Genomic DNA, 17,730 nt, shown 5'->3' with positions numbered 1-17,730 from the left:
TTGTAACCTAATCTCAGAAGTGACACCCCACCACCTCTGCCACATTCTACTCACTAGAAACAAGTCACTAAATCCATCCCACACTCAACAAGAGTTTATTATACAAGGGCATGAGTACCAGGAGGTGGAACACTTTATTTTTGTTGTTGCTGTTGTTGTTGGGTTTTTTTTTTTTTTTTTGGTGAGGAATATTGGCCCTGAGCTAACATCTGTTGCCAATCTTCCTCTTTTTGCTGTGGAAGATTGGCCCTGGGCTAACATCCATGCCCATCTTCCTCTGCTTTATATGTGGGATGCCTGCCACAGCATGGCTTGATAAGTAGGTCTGAGCCCGGGATCCGAACCTGTGAACCCCAGGCTGCCGAAGCAGAGCACATGAACTTAACCACTACACCACCCAGCTGGCCCAAGGAAGTAGAACTCTTTAGGGCCAAGTTCAGAACCCAAGTCTCTTGATGCTGAAGCAACTGATGCCCAATATTGTTTTGCAAATCACATGAAAAGACGTGGGACCTCTACCACAGCCTGAGCATGTGAAAGGAGTCTGTGGTGCCAAGTATAAACAACCCTCCCTGGCACACGCACACACACTGGCGGAAGCTGTGGTAAATACTTCCTCCTTCAGCCTGTGAGATCTGAAAGTATATCATCATGGCAGGCCCAAAGAGACGTACAGATGACTGGGCTCTACGGCCTTTCTCCGACGAGCTACAGAAGAGTCAGCCACACGTGTTCTCTCTCTTTCTATGGACCCAATTCTTCCTACTCATGGGTAAGTCCACACTATGATCACCACTGCTTTCACTGGTGCTCCTCTGAGGCTGGTCACATTCCGTGCTGGGGATTCTTGTTAGTAAAGTCAATAACTCCTCTTCTTGTGGTAAATATTCTGCAAGTTTCACCTTAATCTGAGCTCTGTAGGTGTGTGTGAGCGTGTGCACGGTCACACACCATGAGCAAGTGACATTCTAGCCCCAGTCTCAAATAACTCTGGGCTTGGACTTTATTCCTCTCACCCTCACATTTTCCTTCTAAGAAATGCCACGTTATGAGTTTGTTTCCTGTACAATATGGATACAATCCACAGAGAGATACAGGAAAATTCCCCTGATGATAAGTCACCCAGCAATTTCCTAGGGAGTGATAAAACTACTGGAACTTCTTTCTACATCCTGTCATGTTTATGACATATTCTGGACTACGGAGGCTTCAGTGGGTGTCTGGAGATGGTCTGGTGGCCCCAGATTAGGTGGCTTCTATCTGAATATCCTTTTCTACCTAACATCCTACCTCCCCATCAAGGCCTGAGTCTTGCTAGTTTCTGGGAAACATCTCTTGGCAGCTGGGCCTGGGCCCCTCTGTCCAGCAGGCACACCTGACCCAGTACCCCAGGGAGGATCTCAGCAACCTGGGACTGTAGCAGCTATTGTCTCTCTGGGATCTTGCTTTCCCCAGGCCCTCCTTGGGGAAGAATATCCTTTTTTCCCCAACATCCTACCTCCCCATGGGAGGGATGGTGCAGGTAGCACTAGGGACCTGAGAGCAGTGGGGGTGGGGGTGGGGGATGGGCAGTGAGGTGAGCTCTAGAAAAACTCCTGGATGCATGTATGGGGGTAGGAGGAGCCTTGTCCTCAGGGCTGAGTTCCAGTTTGACCTCTCTTCACTTTCAATCTCATCTTTGCTCACCATAAAAACACAGGGAGCAGCAGGGCTATTTATATTCAACTCTTAGGGTGCCTTTTGGTTGTGTTGGATAAACCTGAAATTAGCTACATCCAGTGTTATCCAAGCTCAGATGATCAATGGAGTGAATTTGAAACAGTTCAGGGCAAAGGGGCATCTCCCTCTGTCCGGCTCCATCGATTGAGGTGACCTCAAACTTCACTGTTTCGGTCTAGAAGGGAGTTTCCTTGATGCTTTTGTGTCTCCAAGGAGTTGTTTAAGGAACTTAGGAGGCAGTAGGGTAAAAAGTCCCCCTGCTTTAGTAACAGGAACATTTGACATTAAATCCTACTCCATCATTCACTAGCTGTGTGAACATCTATTTCTTAAGTGTAGAATGCAATTAGTAAGATGTATCATGCAAGATTCTTTCATAGATTAGAGATGGTGTATGTGCTTGGCACACAGTTGGTGGAAGCTATGACTGTTATTATAATAATCACTGTTAAGTACGTTATTCGGAAACTAGTAAAGGATAGGCAAGTCAAATTCAGTTACCACAATCTTTGAACTCCTTTTTATTATTTATCAAAAGGCATAGTTCAGAATAAGATGACTGATTCCTGGAACTCCTGTCACTATGCTAGGAGATACGTAGCACTGTTTGCTGCAATAGGATCTGACTTGTAGGGACCACATCCTGCTCCCCCACTGACAGTCTATGAGGCTTTGTTTACCTTTGATGTGAGGAAAGCTGAGGTCAAAACATGGTCATATGCACCCAGCCAAGACTCAGCACCTCCTGGGCTTCCAGGATGGGGATAGTGAGCACTCCTGGCCTCACATTCCAGGCATCATGTACATGTAATCTGGACTCTGAAACTGACCAACCCTGTAATCTGGGCAGGTGGCCAAAACTCTCTAAATTTTTGCTCCTCACCTGTAAAATGGGGTTAATTATTGGATAATTTTGAGGACCGAATGAGGTGATTTTTACAAAGTACCTGATACACACATTGCAATTATAAGTGATGTCTTCCAGATGTGAAGAGCTCTCTTTTAGGCAGCCTCAAACCAACATTGCACCAACTCAGCTTCTGTCTTCTGAATCTGCCCCCAGAGTCCACCTGAACTGACCTTCTCACATCCAGAGTCCCCAGCCCTGCATCCTCCCTAGCAGCCTCTCTGCAAGGTCCAAGTGCTCGACTGCTGTGGGTCGGGGCAGAGAACCCCCTGGCCTGCACCAGTAGGGGTGTCTCCTCTCTGTGTCTGCATATTCTGTAACGTCTGGGCTTTCAGAGCATGTCTCAGCCTTTTTCCATTCCTCTACAGTATACTTGGCCTCTCCTCTCTCTCTAACATTTTCTACTTATTTTTCTACCTGGAATTCCTGGAGTAGTCTGGGTCCTGAACCTATCTGATTTGGTCTAGAATTTCCAGAGTACTCTCCAGAGCCTCAGAAGCTCTGGAATCTGGGACTCCAGGCTGGGGTCACCCAGCAGACACTCACGGAGCCCCTACAGGGAAATTAGTTGCCTTGGCAGAATGCAGGGCCCCTGGAAGCCTTGGTAACAATGATTATCAGGGATCTGGGTCTTTCCTGAGATCAGGAAATCAGGAGCTGAATCAATGCTACCTACCATTCCCAACCCAAACCTCGTTCCTAAGGACAGACCGGATTTCCCTGGCCAAGCCGAGGTCAGTCTGAGATCCCCTGGACAGTGAGGAAAATGTAGGGTGAGATAGAGGTAAGAGATGCTCCTTTTGTTCCCATCATTTTTTTACGAAAATTCTCAAACATACAGAAAACTTGGTAGAATTTTGCAGTGAACGCTCATATACCTCCCACATCAGTCCTACCATTTGTGTTTTGCTTTACTTGCTTCATCACATATCTATCCATCTATCCACCCTCTAGCCATCCATCAACCCATCTTATTTTTTAAAAAGTTGCTCCTTTTTTACTTCATTACTTCTTTATGATATACAGCAACCTGTTTTTATTTAATCTTTACCATATTCCCTGAGGAAGATGGTACAGGTGTGAACATTTCCATCTTATAGACCAGTAAACTGATTCTCAGAGAAATTCACCTAAAGTCACAAGGCTAATTTCCCTGTTGGAATAGAAACCTAAAAGGTCTGTTTTACCGATTATTGTAGCTACATTTGTGGTAGAGAGTGTTTGATATGTGAATGAGGGAATGAATGAATGAATGACTTGGCTAGGCAATGGCCCTAAGAGAGGAAGACATGAATCTCATTTCATTTCTCAGCATCTGACATTTATTCCCAATATGTGTTTATTGAATGAATAAATGAATGAACGAATGAATGAATGAAGCCTGACTTAAGGAGTCCAGCTGCCCTTACAAGTCCCTCTTCTGTTTCTGCAGGACTAGGAACCTCTGGAAACGACTCAGCACCAACAGTGGTGGCAGCAATTCTAGGGGGTGTGGCGACTTTCCCCCTCAACATTTCAGTAGACACAGAGATTGAGCATGTCATCTGGAATGGTCCCCAAAACGCTCTTGCTTTAGCCGACTCAGATGGAAACGTTATTTTTATGGACAGAAGCTACCAGGGCCGATTAAACATCAACCGGAACTACTCCTTATCTCTCAACAACCTGACTCTGAAAGATGCAGGACCCTACAACGCCCAGATAAACCAAAAGAATTCTAGAGTCACCGTTGGTGAGCAATTCACCCTGCACATCTATGGTGAGTTCCATAGCACTTCTGTAAGTTTTGATCTTTTATTTTTAAAAGCAGATTTTTTCTCTCTCCAGGAATTTATCTCTAGGCCAAGTAGGACTCCACATTGGTCTTTGTCACCCAATTCCATAAATCAGATGTCAAGAGTGGAATACACAGCCAAAATGTGTTTAAGAGCCGTTTGTATTCTTTTCTGCAACTCTATTAATATCCTTTACCCATCTGTATTAGTGTGCTAGGGCTGTCATAACAAAATACCACAGACTGGGGGGCTTAAACAATAGAAATTTATTTGCTCACAGTTCTAGAGGCTAGAAGTCCAAGATCAAGATGTCAGCAGGTTTGACTTCTTCTGAGGCCTCGCACCTTGGCTTGCAGATGGCCACTTTGTGCTATGTCCTCATGTGGTCACTTTTCTGTTTCTGTTGTCTGTGTCTTAATCTCCTCTTTTTATAAGAACACCAGTAACAGAAAGCCTCTCCCTTCTGCTCCCAGCTCCTCTACCACACCACCTTCTTCTCTCAGCCCTTTCCTGCAAGGGAAGGGATCTGAGTAGTCTCCCCATTGCCACTGTCCCTGTAGAGCAGCTGCGGGAGCCCCGAGTCACCATGATGTCCGTGAACGCATCTGAGAACACCTCCTGTAACGTCACCCTGATATGCTCTGTGGAGGGGACAGAGAAAGACGTTCAGTACAGCTGGACCCCGAGGGACCCTGATGCTTCTGAATCTTATGGGGGCTCCACTCTCACCATCTCCTGGACGCCCTGTGACCCAGACCTGCAGTACACCTGTACAGCCAAGAACCCAGTCAGCCAGAGCAGCTCCCACCCTGTCCACGCCTGGCAGTTCTGTAGAGGTAACTGGCTCCACTTAGGCCCTCCAGAGGATTCCAGAAACAGTCTGAGCAGCTATAGAATCTAAACCCCAGGGTTCTGGCAGGACACAGATGAGGTGGGAAGGCAAGAGAACAGGCCTGAAGACCCCTTGTTTTCTACCCTCAGGGGCCTGAGAGAGACTGGCAGGGGACTTGGGAACTCCCAGGGCACTGTGTAACTGAGGGTAGAGCAAGGGAGGGTAAGAGAGGATGGATGAAGAGATCCAGATTGCTCTTTGCATGGATGGGATTGTCCCCTGGGGTCTCCTGAGAAGGGCGGAGAGAGCAAGAGAGGCCTGGGTATGCAATAGGCAGAGCCAGGTGCATACCTGTGCATGACAAGTGGTCATGGAGAAGCAGCAGGGATGCTTCATCAGAGGAAGGGGGAATGGGCCTGGGCAGGAGGGCCTATGGGGCTCTACTCCCCTTCAGGCAGGCTGAGGGTCAAGGGAGTGGGGCCAGTGACTGAAGCGGCAATGTCTCATCTCTGACTGCAGATCCAGGAGCCTCCAGAGGAGGATCAATGGGGGAGACGGTGGTGGGGGTCCTGGGGGAGTCAGTCACCCTGCCCCTGGCACTCCCGGCCAGTCAGGACATAGAGAACGTTGTCTGGATGTTTAACACGTCTATTATCAGCAAAGAGCGGGGAGAAGCAGCAAAAGCAGATCCACCCACTAAGTTTGAGGACCCAGACAAGAACACGATGTGGGTCTCCAGCCAGGACTACTCCCTGAAGATTGGCTGGCTGAAGATGGAGGATGCTGGCCCCTACCATGCTTACATATGTTCAAAGACCTCTGGAGTCACCAGCATGAAACACGTCACTCTGCTCATCTACCGTGAGTTTCTGAGCAGAGCGCCCATTATTAGATTCCCTCCCTGAAAGGTTTCTCCTCTTTGCTGCCTTCCCCACTTCCCTCCTCCCTCAGGCCTCTCCTCCTAGCAAAATGCCTCAGACTCAGGACTGAGTTCATACCAGTCAATTCACAGGAGGAAAAATTACAATCAGCGGCTGGGCAAAATCTACCTGCCAAGGTTCCGCTTCCTCCAGGCTTCCAGTTAGGCCTCAACCACCCAACTGTCGGTACTTGCCCCATCCTCCTGCATTGATTATTGGGCGGGAGGGACCAGGAACTCTCAACCTGCATCTTTGTAGAACATTATCATTTTGAATAAGGGCAGAGCTGGCTGGGGTGGAATCAGAGAAGACTGAGGAGAAAGCCTTTAGTGTCCAAAGACCCTGTGACGTCCAAGAGGGTTGGCTGCTCGGCCCCCCTGAGTGTGGGGGACAGAACTTGCAGTCTTATTCCTCAGCTCTGGGCCTCAAAGGAGCTTGACAGAACAGTTTGCATGGTTTCCATTTGCCAGCTCCTTTACTGGTACCATTCAGACATGGTCTGCACATCCCCTGCCTGGGCTTGTTGGTGTCTAAGTACCTGTGAAAAAACTCACTGTCCGCGATCCTGTTAAAATACACAGTGAGTCAGCTAGTCTACATCTGTTGCACACTGTGACTCAAATGTAAAAGAACTAGCAAGAAGATTAAGTAAAAATAATAATAAATTGGGAGCAAAAGGTGCCGGTCTTATATTTCTTGTAAAAGTGCTAATGTTTATTGAGCACTTATTCTGTGTCAGTGCTGTGCTCACCTCTCTACATTCCTTATCTCATGTAAATAAGCAAATTAGATGATGAAACCTCAAAATGTAAGCCTTGAAGGGCCTTCAGAGCCCATGCAAGTGCTGTGCTTATTTGTGTCGCTTGGTTTGCTTGTTCTTCACAGTATGCTGTATGGAATGACGTGGTGTCTTTCTTTTTTCACTTTTCATGAACTCTTTTATTTCACATCTGAGCATCCAAGGCCCAAAGAAGTGAAGTGATATGTCTGAGATTTCATAGTTCCCCAGGGAAAGGCCTGGTGTACTCCAAAATGCCTGCAACTCTTGGAGGCACTTTCTCAGCCCTAACACAGTGTCAACATGCAACTTCACAAATATATTTTGAATGAGTGAACATGTGGCGGTGCCCAGTGGGCAGGCCTAACTCCACATCAGGTCTGCCTTTCTCCTCACGCAGGGAGACTGAAGAAGCCCAAAGTCACGTGGAGCCTCGAGTTCACGGGGGATGGCATCTGCAGGGTCAGCCTGACGTGCTCAGTGGAGGATGGTGGACACAACGTGACCTACAGATGGACCCCCCTGCAGAAAGAAGCTGTTGTATCCCAAGAGGGATCTCACCTCCAAGTCTCCTTGAGAAGGGGTGAAAATCATCCCAACTTCACGTGCACAGCCAGCAATCCTGTCAGCAACAGCTCCAGGCACTTTCTTTCTGGGGACATCTGTCCAGGTTACTCTCCATCTCTACTCAGCCAGACCTCAGGGCCTTGGATCTTCGGATCCAAGAGTTTGCATTCTGAGTGATTCTTTGTGAAGTGCAGTGAAAAAGTGTGCGCAAGAGTCCTTTAGAGAAGCACATTCCAATAGAAATATAATGGGATCATATAGGTCATTTAAATTCTCTAATACCCACATTAGAAAAAGCAAAAAGAAACAGATAAAATTAATTTTAAAAACATATGTCATTTAACCCAATATATCCAAATTTCATTTCAACAAATATTCAATATGAACAATTATTCATGACATAATTTACATTTCATTTATACTATGTCTCTGAAATTCAGTATGTATTTTACACTAACAACACATCTCAATTCAGATGCTCAATTTTCATGGAAGTACTTGATCTGTATTCAGATTTCATAAAATTTACAGTTGAAAAAATAGATTTACATATCCAAGTTGTTCCAAACGTACTTCTCAGTTTTTCAATAAGGAATTGAGTCATCTTTTTTAAATGTAAATTTAAATTTTTAAAAATTAAATAAAATAAACAATTCAGTCCTTCAGTCATATTGGCCACATTTCAAGCGCTCATGCCATGGCTGGTGGCTACCATATTGGACAGCACAGCGTTAGAAGTCTGTGGAGAAGATTTGATGGAAAGTTGACGTGGGAAGGGATGCGGACCACAAAGGAACAAGGGCTGTGTGAGTGGGAGCTAGAAAGGAAGCCCTAGTGGGTCTTACTAGATTCCAGGCACTATTCTAGGTCCTCATGCATTTTAGCACAATCAATCTTCACAATAGTCCTATGCAGCAGATATTTTTATTGTTCCCTATTATGTAAGGAAACTGAGACTCAGAAAGGATAAGAGACTTGTCCAAGGTCATACAGCAAAAGCAGAGTTGGAACTCTGAGTTCTGTGCTTTGCTCTTCCCTAGAGGGAAGTAGAAAAAAAGGAACATCTACCCAGGAAGTGATAATGCTGAATCAGGCTGTGGCTGGCAGATGGATTTAGAGGCCTGTTAAGTGGGAATCTGGACTTTTTCTGTCTCTAGCCTAGAACTCCCCTTATACTGTTTACAGAGAGGAGCAGTGTAGTGTGATGGATAAGAGTGTTTTAGGATCAGGCAGCCTTCCTTCAAATCCCAGCTCAGCTACTTAAAACTCTGTGACACTGGACAAGTCATAAACCTCTCTACCGAGGGACAGAGTCTGCCTTATGGACTGCTATCACTTCTTGCCTAGAACAATGCCTGCTCAATAAATAGTGGTAGAATGAACGAACGGAAAGGAATATTTTCTGCAATAGCATGGGATTTTAAGAGGCAGATAGGATGGCCATTATACTTTGTCCACTGTTTGCTCCAATCTCTCTTATCATTATTTATAGTAATATCACTCATTTCCTCTTCACAGGACTTGGGATAAGCAGGAAGCTTTGGATTGGACTCTCCCTGATAGTTTCCATCCTTTTGTGCTTTGGGATCTCCGGCTGCTGCATTTGGAAGCAAAAAGGATCATGTGGGTTTCCGAGACTAATGGCCTCTGCCAGCACTAAACCATTTCTCTGGGACCTTTGGAGGCTTCTCTGTCCTCTCATAATCCCCTCCTATCCCTTCTTTCCCAAAACCTCATTTCTTTTCAGAGTGTTGGGGAGAAGGGTGTTAGTTGGGACTCTTAGTTACAAATAATTGAAACCCAACTCAAATTAGCTTAGACAAAAGGCAGGGTGCAGGGGGCATGATTTATTATTTTGGGACTCACACATTCAATCTGTGGGGAAGGCAGGAAAGGAGCTGGACTTAGGGACAAATGTCACCAGAGACCCAAAAGCCACCAGAGCTCTCCATCTCTCATCCCTACTTCTCCCTTCGAGCCAGCTTAATTCTCTCCTACTGTAGCCAGCTGAGGGGCAGGGGTGGGGGGTGGCATGTGTACTACAACACAGCAACTGGTAGCTCCAGATTCACAGATACTTGTAGCTCTGACACCAGGAAGGGAAAAAAGATGTTTCCCTCCAATTCCACTTTGAAAAATCTCAGAAATATCTCATTGGCCCAGCTTTGGATCATGTGACCATTGCTTGGCCCAATCACTATGGCCAAGGGGATGAGCTATTACTATTGGCACCTCCCTCTGGAGTCTCGATATTGGAGTGAGAATGGAGTATTTCCCAGAAAGAACAGATTGCTTAGAACACATATGACCCTCTGGAAGAATCACTGTGAGTTGGCAAACCACTCTGATTAACGGCTACCACAGATAGATTAGAGCTCTTTCTTCCAGAGGGATGGCAGGCAGATCCAGAGCCTTCTCCTCAGCTGAAGATGACCCTAGACTCTGGTCACCCTTCCCATGGGCTTGTACTCACATAGGGGTTCACCCTCCTCCTTAAAGCCTTTCCCTGTCTAAGACCCCGAAATCTCTCCTCCTGTCCTTTGATTCTCACAGAATCAGAGACACCTCTCTCCTCACAGCCCTACTGATAAACCTTCTCTCTTGGTTTTTCAGGTTCAGCCCGAGCTATCAGTTCCAGCCAAGTTGAGGCCTCAGCTGACACATCAGGTACTATCACCAGTGACATAGGCTATGGGGTCCCTGGGCCAGATGGAAGCACCAAAGCCTAGCTACTTACTCAGTGTGGTCTGCCAACCAGCAACATGAGCATCATCACCCAGGTGCTTGTTAGAAATGCAAATCTTGGCCACCACCCCAGAATATCGAATCTGAATCTGAGTTTTAACAAGATCCACAGGAGAATCATATGCTTCTTAAAGTTTGAGAAGCAATGCGCTAAAGGAAGGTGGTTTAGGGAACAAATTCACAACCAAGACAGATTCCTGAAAGATGGTAACCAGAGCTAGGAGACGCAGCCTGTCCTCTGGGGTCTCTAGGCTTCCTCAGGCATTGACCGTCATCACTTGAATGTGGCCTATGATGAGGCTGGTTCTCCACTCTGAGAATGGATAAACAAAAGCCAGATGGAATGGCAAATCTGTTGCAGGAGGAAAACTAGAACTTAATTAAAACTAAAACCCACGAGACTGTTTAGACACCAAGAGTGTCACTGAGGCTGTGGTTTTCCAATTTTTGAAAAAACTAAGGAATACTTTCTTCAAACAAAATATTATGCAACACCCCAATAGCACAAAGCATGTAAAAGTGGGACTGTTGTGAGGGATGTTGGGGTGGAGAGCTGAGATTCCTGCATCTTACTCCCATCCCTCAGTGTCCTAAATCACCACCTGGAACCCTGGAGCTCTGGAGTTCTAAGGAATCCCCAAACTCTGCCCACTCAGACTGACTCTGCTTTAAAAATCCCTATGCCACCTCTCATGGAGGGGATTCCCCAAGGTGATAGAATAGGAAGACGGGCTAGGAGGGGGCCAGGGGCTCAAGTAACCCAACAGTGCAGGTTTTTCTGATGGGAAGTGTAACCCAGAGAAAGGCCTAGAAATGGGAATGAGGCTGGATATGGAACTTCCCACCAGCTCCCTCCTCATGGTTGGCAGGACAGACTCTGATCTCCCCCAGCTTGTTCCCTCCTTCCTTGGCCCCCAGGGCACAGGAAGGGGAGTAAAGTAGTGTTGGGGACACCACTGTCATCCCTATCCCGCCTCCCTCCTCCAGCACTTCTTCTCAGCTGCCAAGGCCTACTTCTTCAATCTCTCCATTCTCTCTCCTAAATCTCCTCTTCTCTAGATCTTTGCCACTGCCTAAGTACATGCTGTCACCAATTTTTTGTTTTATTGAATAGGTTTTTTTAAATTGAAACGTCATATAATCACTTGGTATACAATTAAAATTAAATCTGCTTCCAAATCCCAATCGCCATTCATAGCAGGCACCATTCTGGTTGTCCTATGCCCCGGCCATTGTGGTTAAATGTTTGGAATATCATCCTTTCCGAAAAGAGAGGGTACGTCACGATTCACACTTGTCTTTAATCATGCTGCTCGCTCCACCAAGAATACCCCATCACTCATCAAAATCCTGCCCCTACATCAAGGCCCATCTCAATTCCATCATCTTCACGTGTTCTTCTCTTGCTTCCCAGCCAGAGACCATCTCCTTTCACCTCTGCACTTTCCTCGTGCTTTTCATATGTCACTTGTAGGAGCCAGCCTTACATTAGTTGATTTATGTATGGATCTGACCCTGAGCTAGACAGTGTTCTTCTTCAAGACCAGGTCTAATTTACCCTGTGTTTCCCCAGAGTACCCATCATGGCACTTAGGATCGTTTATCCAGTGAGGCCACTTCTGTTCACTGAGTCCATTTCATGTCATACTTGATAAATGTTTATCACATGAATGAATGAGTGAATGCTTGAAAGGAAGGAGGAAGGGAGAGTGGAATAGAGCCCCCCGAGGGGAGACAACCTTTCTCTAGGTATTGTCTGGGGTAGGAGTCAGGGCAGCTTAGATTCCTGCACAAGGCAAGAGAGAGGTGAGGGCTGGCACACTTTTTACTAATCATGCACACTTTGTTCCAGAAACTGCTGCTGGCCACTCACTGTATTGCATGCTGTCCCAAGGCTATGAGAAGATGGAAACTCCCCCTAAGACTGTCAGGCAACAGCCTAAGCCCACTTCTGACAGCAGCTCTGACAGCGATGGAACAACTGTGGAGGATGAGGAGACAACTGATATGTACCAGCATGTCAATAAAAGAGATCAGGTGTATGACTTGGTCACTCAGGAGGACACTGGACATGACTCAACCTCTGAGGAGCAAGCAGAGTATGACCTTGTCACTCCAGATGACAGGGTACCTGTACCTGTGGTCGAAGGGGACACAGTGTATATGCAAGTGTTCCTCGACTTGCAGGTGAGCTTTTTTGATCAGCACACCTTCCCTCTCTCTCCCACTTCTAGGACCACCCAATATCCTCGATGACTAGTCCCTCCAAACTGGGGACCAGGGCCTGGGGGACAGGACCAGCAGCACACGGGCAGAGAATCCTGACTCTGTGTTTACCAAACCTTGTGGTCCCTTGGAATGAAGGAACACACTCCTTAGTTCCCATTCTTGGGCCATAAATAAGGGAGGTGTCGGGGAACCAGAGGCACTGTCCCCACTGCACTAAGGCAGCTTCCACCCTCTACATGAAACCAGAACCTGGTGGATTCCTCTCTCCTCAAGGATTGAGGGTAAAACTCTGGAAAGCTCTCATTTAGTGACCACGGATAGTCTGATATTGGTCTGTTACAGGGAAAGACTCCACTTCCTCAGAAGAAAGAGAGTTCAGCCACAATCTACAGCTCTGTTCAGAAATCTCAGACGGTAAGAACAATTTTCCCTTTATCCTAAGGCCCATAAAGTGAGGCCCAGACCATTTTAACTGAAAGCCCTAAACTCCCGTGGCAGAGGAGCTTAAGTTCTACCCACTATGCACCATCCTGCCACACTCCATGGTCAACAAGGATACTTAAACAAACATTCTTGATTTACATCTGTGTGGCCAAAGGTTGAACATTTCTAATTGATTTAATAATATCTTATATTGATTAATCTTCACACTGACCAGAATGAGAGACTGTGAACCAAAACACTATATAGTCTATGTATATTTCTAAATCTATCTCAAATTCTAATCCTAATCCACCAAAATGGCGACTTCTCAAAACAACTGGAAATTAGCCAACAGTCTAATGTCAAGATTTTTTAGAAAATGTGCTTTTAACTATAGCATATTGGTTTCTTTATAGTGTTAAAAGAGCGCTTAAGGGTAGAATTTCCCATTAAATAATAATAATAGTAATAATAATAGTAACTTTCATGTAAAGTTTTACAGTTTACAAAAACATTGACAAACATTCTTATCTGATCATTATAACACTACAAATGTGTTGCCATCCACATTTTATAGCTAAAGAAGCTGAGATTGGGCCGGCCCCGTGGCTTAGCAGTTAAGTGCGTGCGCTCCGCTACTGGCGGCCCAGGTTCGGATCAGGGTGTGCACCGCCGCACCGCTTGTCCAGCCATGCTGAGGCCGCGTCCCACATACAGCAACTAGAAGGATGTGCAACTATGACATGCAACTATCTACTGGGGCTTTGGGGGAAGGAAAAAAAAAAGGAGGAGGATTGGCAATAGATGTTAGCTCAGAGCCGGTCTTCCTCAGCAAAAAGAGGAAGATTAGCATGGATGTTAGCTCAGGGCTGATCTTCCTCACAAAATAAATAAATAAATAAAGAAGCTGAGATTCAGGAAGCTAATTTTGCCTAAGTTCACATAATAGTAGTTGAAGTTTCAGTATTAAAAATCGCAAGGAGGGGCCGGCCTGGTGACGTAGTGGTTAAGTAAGTGCGCTTCACTTCGGTGGCCCAGGGTTCGCAGGTTCAGATCCCAGGCACGCACTGACACACCACTTGTCAAGCCATGCTGTGGCAGCGTCCCATATAAAATAGGGGAAGATGGACACGGACGTTATCCCAGGGCCAATCTTCCTCAGCAAAAAAGAGGAAGATTGGAATCAGATGTTAGCTCAGGGCTGGTCTTCCTCAGGGGAAAAAAAAAAATCGCAAGGAGTTTTAAAATCCTTAAAAATCTTAAAAAATTAGCCCAGATCTGTATCTGGCTGTCCACTCCACTTTCACTCTCCTGAAAACATTAGATCCATTCATAGTCTTGTTATCAAATCTCCTCCAGAACTCCCTCCCTGTAATATGTTCAAATAAGATTTAAAAAAAGAAAAAACTCTCCAAGTTTTTCAGTTATGCTACTTCTCTGTGATTGATGAATCAATCAATAGATATTTATTGAACACCTTTTGTTTGCCCAGAACTGGGCTGAGTGCTATGGGGATTTGGATACATTTAAGATACCATCCTTGACCTTGAAGACTTGTTATCTTATCTATCTTTTGGTAGAGGAGGGGTGGAGCTGATTCAGTCACCTGGAAGGGGAGAGAAAATACACTACATGACTCCTTGTTATGTATGCAGTTCCCAAGGGTTTTTCAGACATTCAAGTAGGAGATATCACTGCAGTGAGGTAGACAAGAAAGGCATCATGAAAAAACAGTTTGGTTTGGACCTTAAAAGCTGGATAGAATTTGTTCAGCAAACACTTGTACAAATATGCAGTTCAGTTCAACCATCATGTGCCTCATGCCCTGATTTCCAGAGCATGACCTAATGCTTAGCCAGCTAGGGACTTCACCTTTGGCCTTGAGGCTAAGTCTGTACTTTCATCGCATTTCCAAAGCTGCTTTCCACTCTGACCTGGCCCTTTGGGTTTGGGTCAACACTGGTCAATCTTAAAGTCATGGACATCAGTGCCTGCTCTGAGTTTCAGAATGGCCATGAGTCACCACTTGTCTGGACGGTCCTGCACGGCTCTCACATCATCCCAGGGCCTTCAGACCCCTAAAACCACCCTCACTCACAGTGTAAGTGGAAATCAATGCATTTCCTTAGCCAAGCTCTTGACAGAATTTATCCCTTGCCTTCAGAATTTTCAGGACCAGGAATCCTGGTTCTGGGTCTCCTAAGGCCATTATTGTCCCCTTGGTCGGGAAATTCTCAAACCTATGTTAGTTATTATTTTCTGACATGTCTCTGCATGATATCTCAAAGAACGTTTATGCAATTCCTAAGCTATTGCCAGTACCTGACGTCCCCTCCTTTCTGCATCAGCTCAGGTTTCATCTGTTCTTTAGTGACTTCCCTGAACACTCTCAGACAAAGGACATTCAAAACCCTTGGAACATGAAGGTCTAATGGTCTGGACCGTTACTTTGGAATGTAACCTCTACCAACTGCATTATCTTTACATAAATGTTTGTCTTGTTTCTCCAGCCAGGGCAGAGACTGGGATCATTAGACAGTAGCTTCTTGAGAGCAAAGGCTTTTATTGTCGTTTTTTAATCCCCTCAATTTGCTGCACTAAACTATCTTATGTCTCTCTTACAGAGAGCCTAGCCCATGGCCCTTACCATTAGGAGATTCTCCATAAACGCTTGTCATCAGCTTGGTTGATTGCTCCATCCCTAGGCCAGGCCGTATGACCCTACCTCTATAGGATGGACCAATCATAGCCTGGCCTCACTTTCCTCTCTCTCACCAGCACAGGGCTGAGGAAACCAGAGCCGTCCAGGCTTTATTAACCATATTTTTATGTGTCTTTTGGCTCACAGGTGGTGCCACTACCACAACAGAATGATTTTGACCCTCCTGAAAGCCCTACCTATGAAAATTTCACCTGAGAAGAAAAGCAGCTGTTGCCTCTCTTCCTGGGGTTGGAGAGGTAGCTGGACCTTGTGGGGCCTGGGGCTCCTGCAGCGAGAAGCACTTCAGAATTTCCTTCAGTGTCTCAGAGATGCCTACATTTGACCCTCCCTTTCCTCTCACCCCCTGTGACTTCCCAAGCCCATTAATAGATCAGACACAGGCTCCTTTTTGGAGCCTCTGGGCTTCACGGTGTCCTTCCTCCATCTGTCTCCTTGTATGCTCGTACTGTTTCCCCCTGTCAGCTCAGATGCATCATCTCAAAACTCTGCCAAGGCTGGTCAAACGTGGTTGAAGGGGGCCTGGACATTCACACCATCTTCTAAACAGTTGCTAAAATGAATCCAGCAGATCTCATTCGTGGACACAAAGATCTGTTGCCCAGCAAGGTCTCTCTCCACCTTTGTGCATAGAAGCCAATACTGTGTTCACCAGTCTTTGACGGAAGAAAGTTTATTACCCAGTCAATTAGCAAGGAGACAAGAGGACTGGCTCTCAAATCTGTCTCCCAGATCCGGAGTATGGGGTAGGGTTTAAGGTATCAGGGAGGGCAGGCTGGTATGCGGAAGTGCTGGCAGGATGAGCGTCGATTGGCACATCACAATTTTCCCTCTGTGCATTCTCCTGGCTGGCTCTGGCCGCCTCTGAAAAGTAGCTTTAACATTCTGTTGTTAGGATGAGGTCAGCACAGTAAACAAGGGTAAAGTTGTGATGTAGATTTAAGTCATTGCCTTCTCTGTTGATAAGAGTTTCTAGAGATTTAGTAGTCTTCTCCTTCCTGGCACAGAGAGGGAGGCACCCTTACAAATGGAGATTTCTCTTGTAAATGTAAATTTCCCTTACAAATCCGTAACTTCTACAAGGTTTTCGGAGCTTTCCCTGGCATCTGCTGTTTCTTAAAAATAATCAGCCTAAAATAATTCTTATGCCAAAGAGGCATATTTTGGGGTGGCAAATTCTGTTCCTGGTCCTATGATCTATGTAACATCACATCCACTGTAGTATTTTTTAAAATAAAAGACTAGAAAAAACCTAACTGCCCATTTAGTAGGAATCTGGTTAAGTATATGATAGTGTGCCCATGCAATGACAAACCCTGACACTTTTGTAAAGAAAGGAACGTAAAGACTAATATGTGCTTATATGAAATGAGCTCTAAGATACATTGTTCAGTGGAAAAAACAAAGTCCAGGACAGTGTGTATCATATGCTACCAGCTGGATAAAAATGAAATGTATATCTATCTATATGCTTATATAGGTACAGAAAAGTTCTGAAAGGAAATGATACCGACCCTGGGTTCTTAGGCTCTCTTTGTAACAGGAATTGACAAGAGGCCCAACCAAAGTCTCAGATAAGGTTTTACTGGGGCTCATGCTCCAGCACAAGGGAGACTGCACAGGAGAAGTGGCTCTCTGGCTGGATCTCCGAAGGGAGCCGTCCTGAGTCTTTTATGGGGTAAGGGGAGTGGAATGGTGTCATGATTCTCGGCCTCCAGAGGCATTCTGCTTCCCTCTTCCTGGTGGTGTCTTTGCACGCCCCATCAGGGTTGTGGTCCCTGCTCCTGCCCAGTTGGTCCAACATGGCAGTGTTGCTCATTACCACCACTCTAGGAAGGTCGTATAGTGGTCATCTCGGGGCTTTGTGTGCATGTGGGAGTCGGTGGACTGCTTGGGGGCAGTTTTGTGGTTGGAAGTTTGCTTATCTCTCTCTCTCTCTTTTTTTTTTGGTGAGGAAGATCAGCCCTGAGCTAACATCTGTTGCTAATCTTCTTCTTTTTGCTTGAGAAAGATTGTCCCTGAGCTAACATCTGTGCCAATATTCCTCTATTTTGTATATGGGATGCCACCACAACATGGCTTAATGAGTGGTGTGTAGGTCCACGCCTGGGATCCA

General features: G+C 45.8%; 1 protein-coding gene across 3 annotated transcripts; it reads left to right on the top strand.

Annotated features, from left to right (window-relative positions):
* The first annotated feature begins 576 nt into the window (after positions 1 to 576).
* Positions 577 to 16,870, top strand: LY9 (lymphocyte antigen 9). 3 transcript variants are annotated; one of them, XM_004442802.3, is made up of 10 exons: positions 577 to 772; positions 4,059 to 4,385; positions 4,962 to 5,237; positions 5,753 to 6,094; positions 7,332 to 7,601; positions 9,017 to 9,121; positions 10,112 to 10,165; positions 12,096 to 12,430; positions 12,815 to 12,886; positions 15,744 to 16,870. In XM_004442802.3, exons 1-10 carry the CDS (start codon positions 652 to 654, stop codon positions 15,810 to 15,812), a joined length of 1,971 nt encoding a protein of 656 aa, XP_004442859.2. In that variant the 5' UTR covers positions 577 to 651; the 3' UTR covers positions 15,813 to 16,870. The 3 variants fall into 3 exon arrangements, with proteins under 3 accessions (XP_004442859.2, XP_087296863.1, XP_087296868.1); XM_087440737.1 differs by lacking the exon at positions 9,017 to 9,121 and having other exon boundaries at positions 578 to 772; XM_087440742.1 differs by lacking the exons at positions 7,332 to 7,601; positions 9,017 to 9,121 and having other exon boundaries at positions 578 to 772.
* The last annotated feature ends 860 nt before the right edge of the window (positions 16,871 to 17,730 follow it).

The sequence above is a fragment of the Ceratotherium simum genome, chromosome 2 (assembly GCF_057802395.1).
Source record: "Ceratotherium simum simum isolate JZ-2026a chromosome 2, ASM5780239v1, whole genome shotgun sequence".
Taxonomy (NCBI): Eukaryota; Metazoa; Chordata; class Mammalia; order Perissodactyla; family Rhinocerotidae; genus Ceratotherium; species Ceratotherium simum.
The sequence above is the reverse complement of the archived record's forward strand: the minus strand, read 5'-3'. Positions and strand labels throughout refer to the sequence as shown.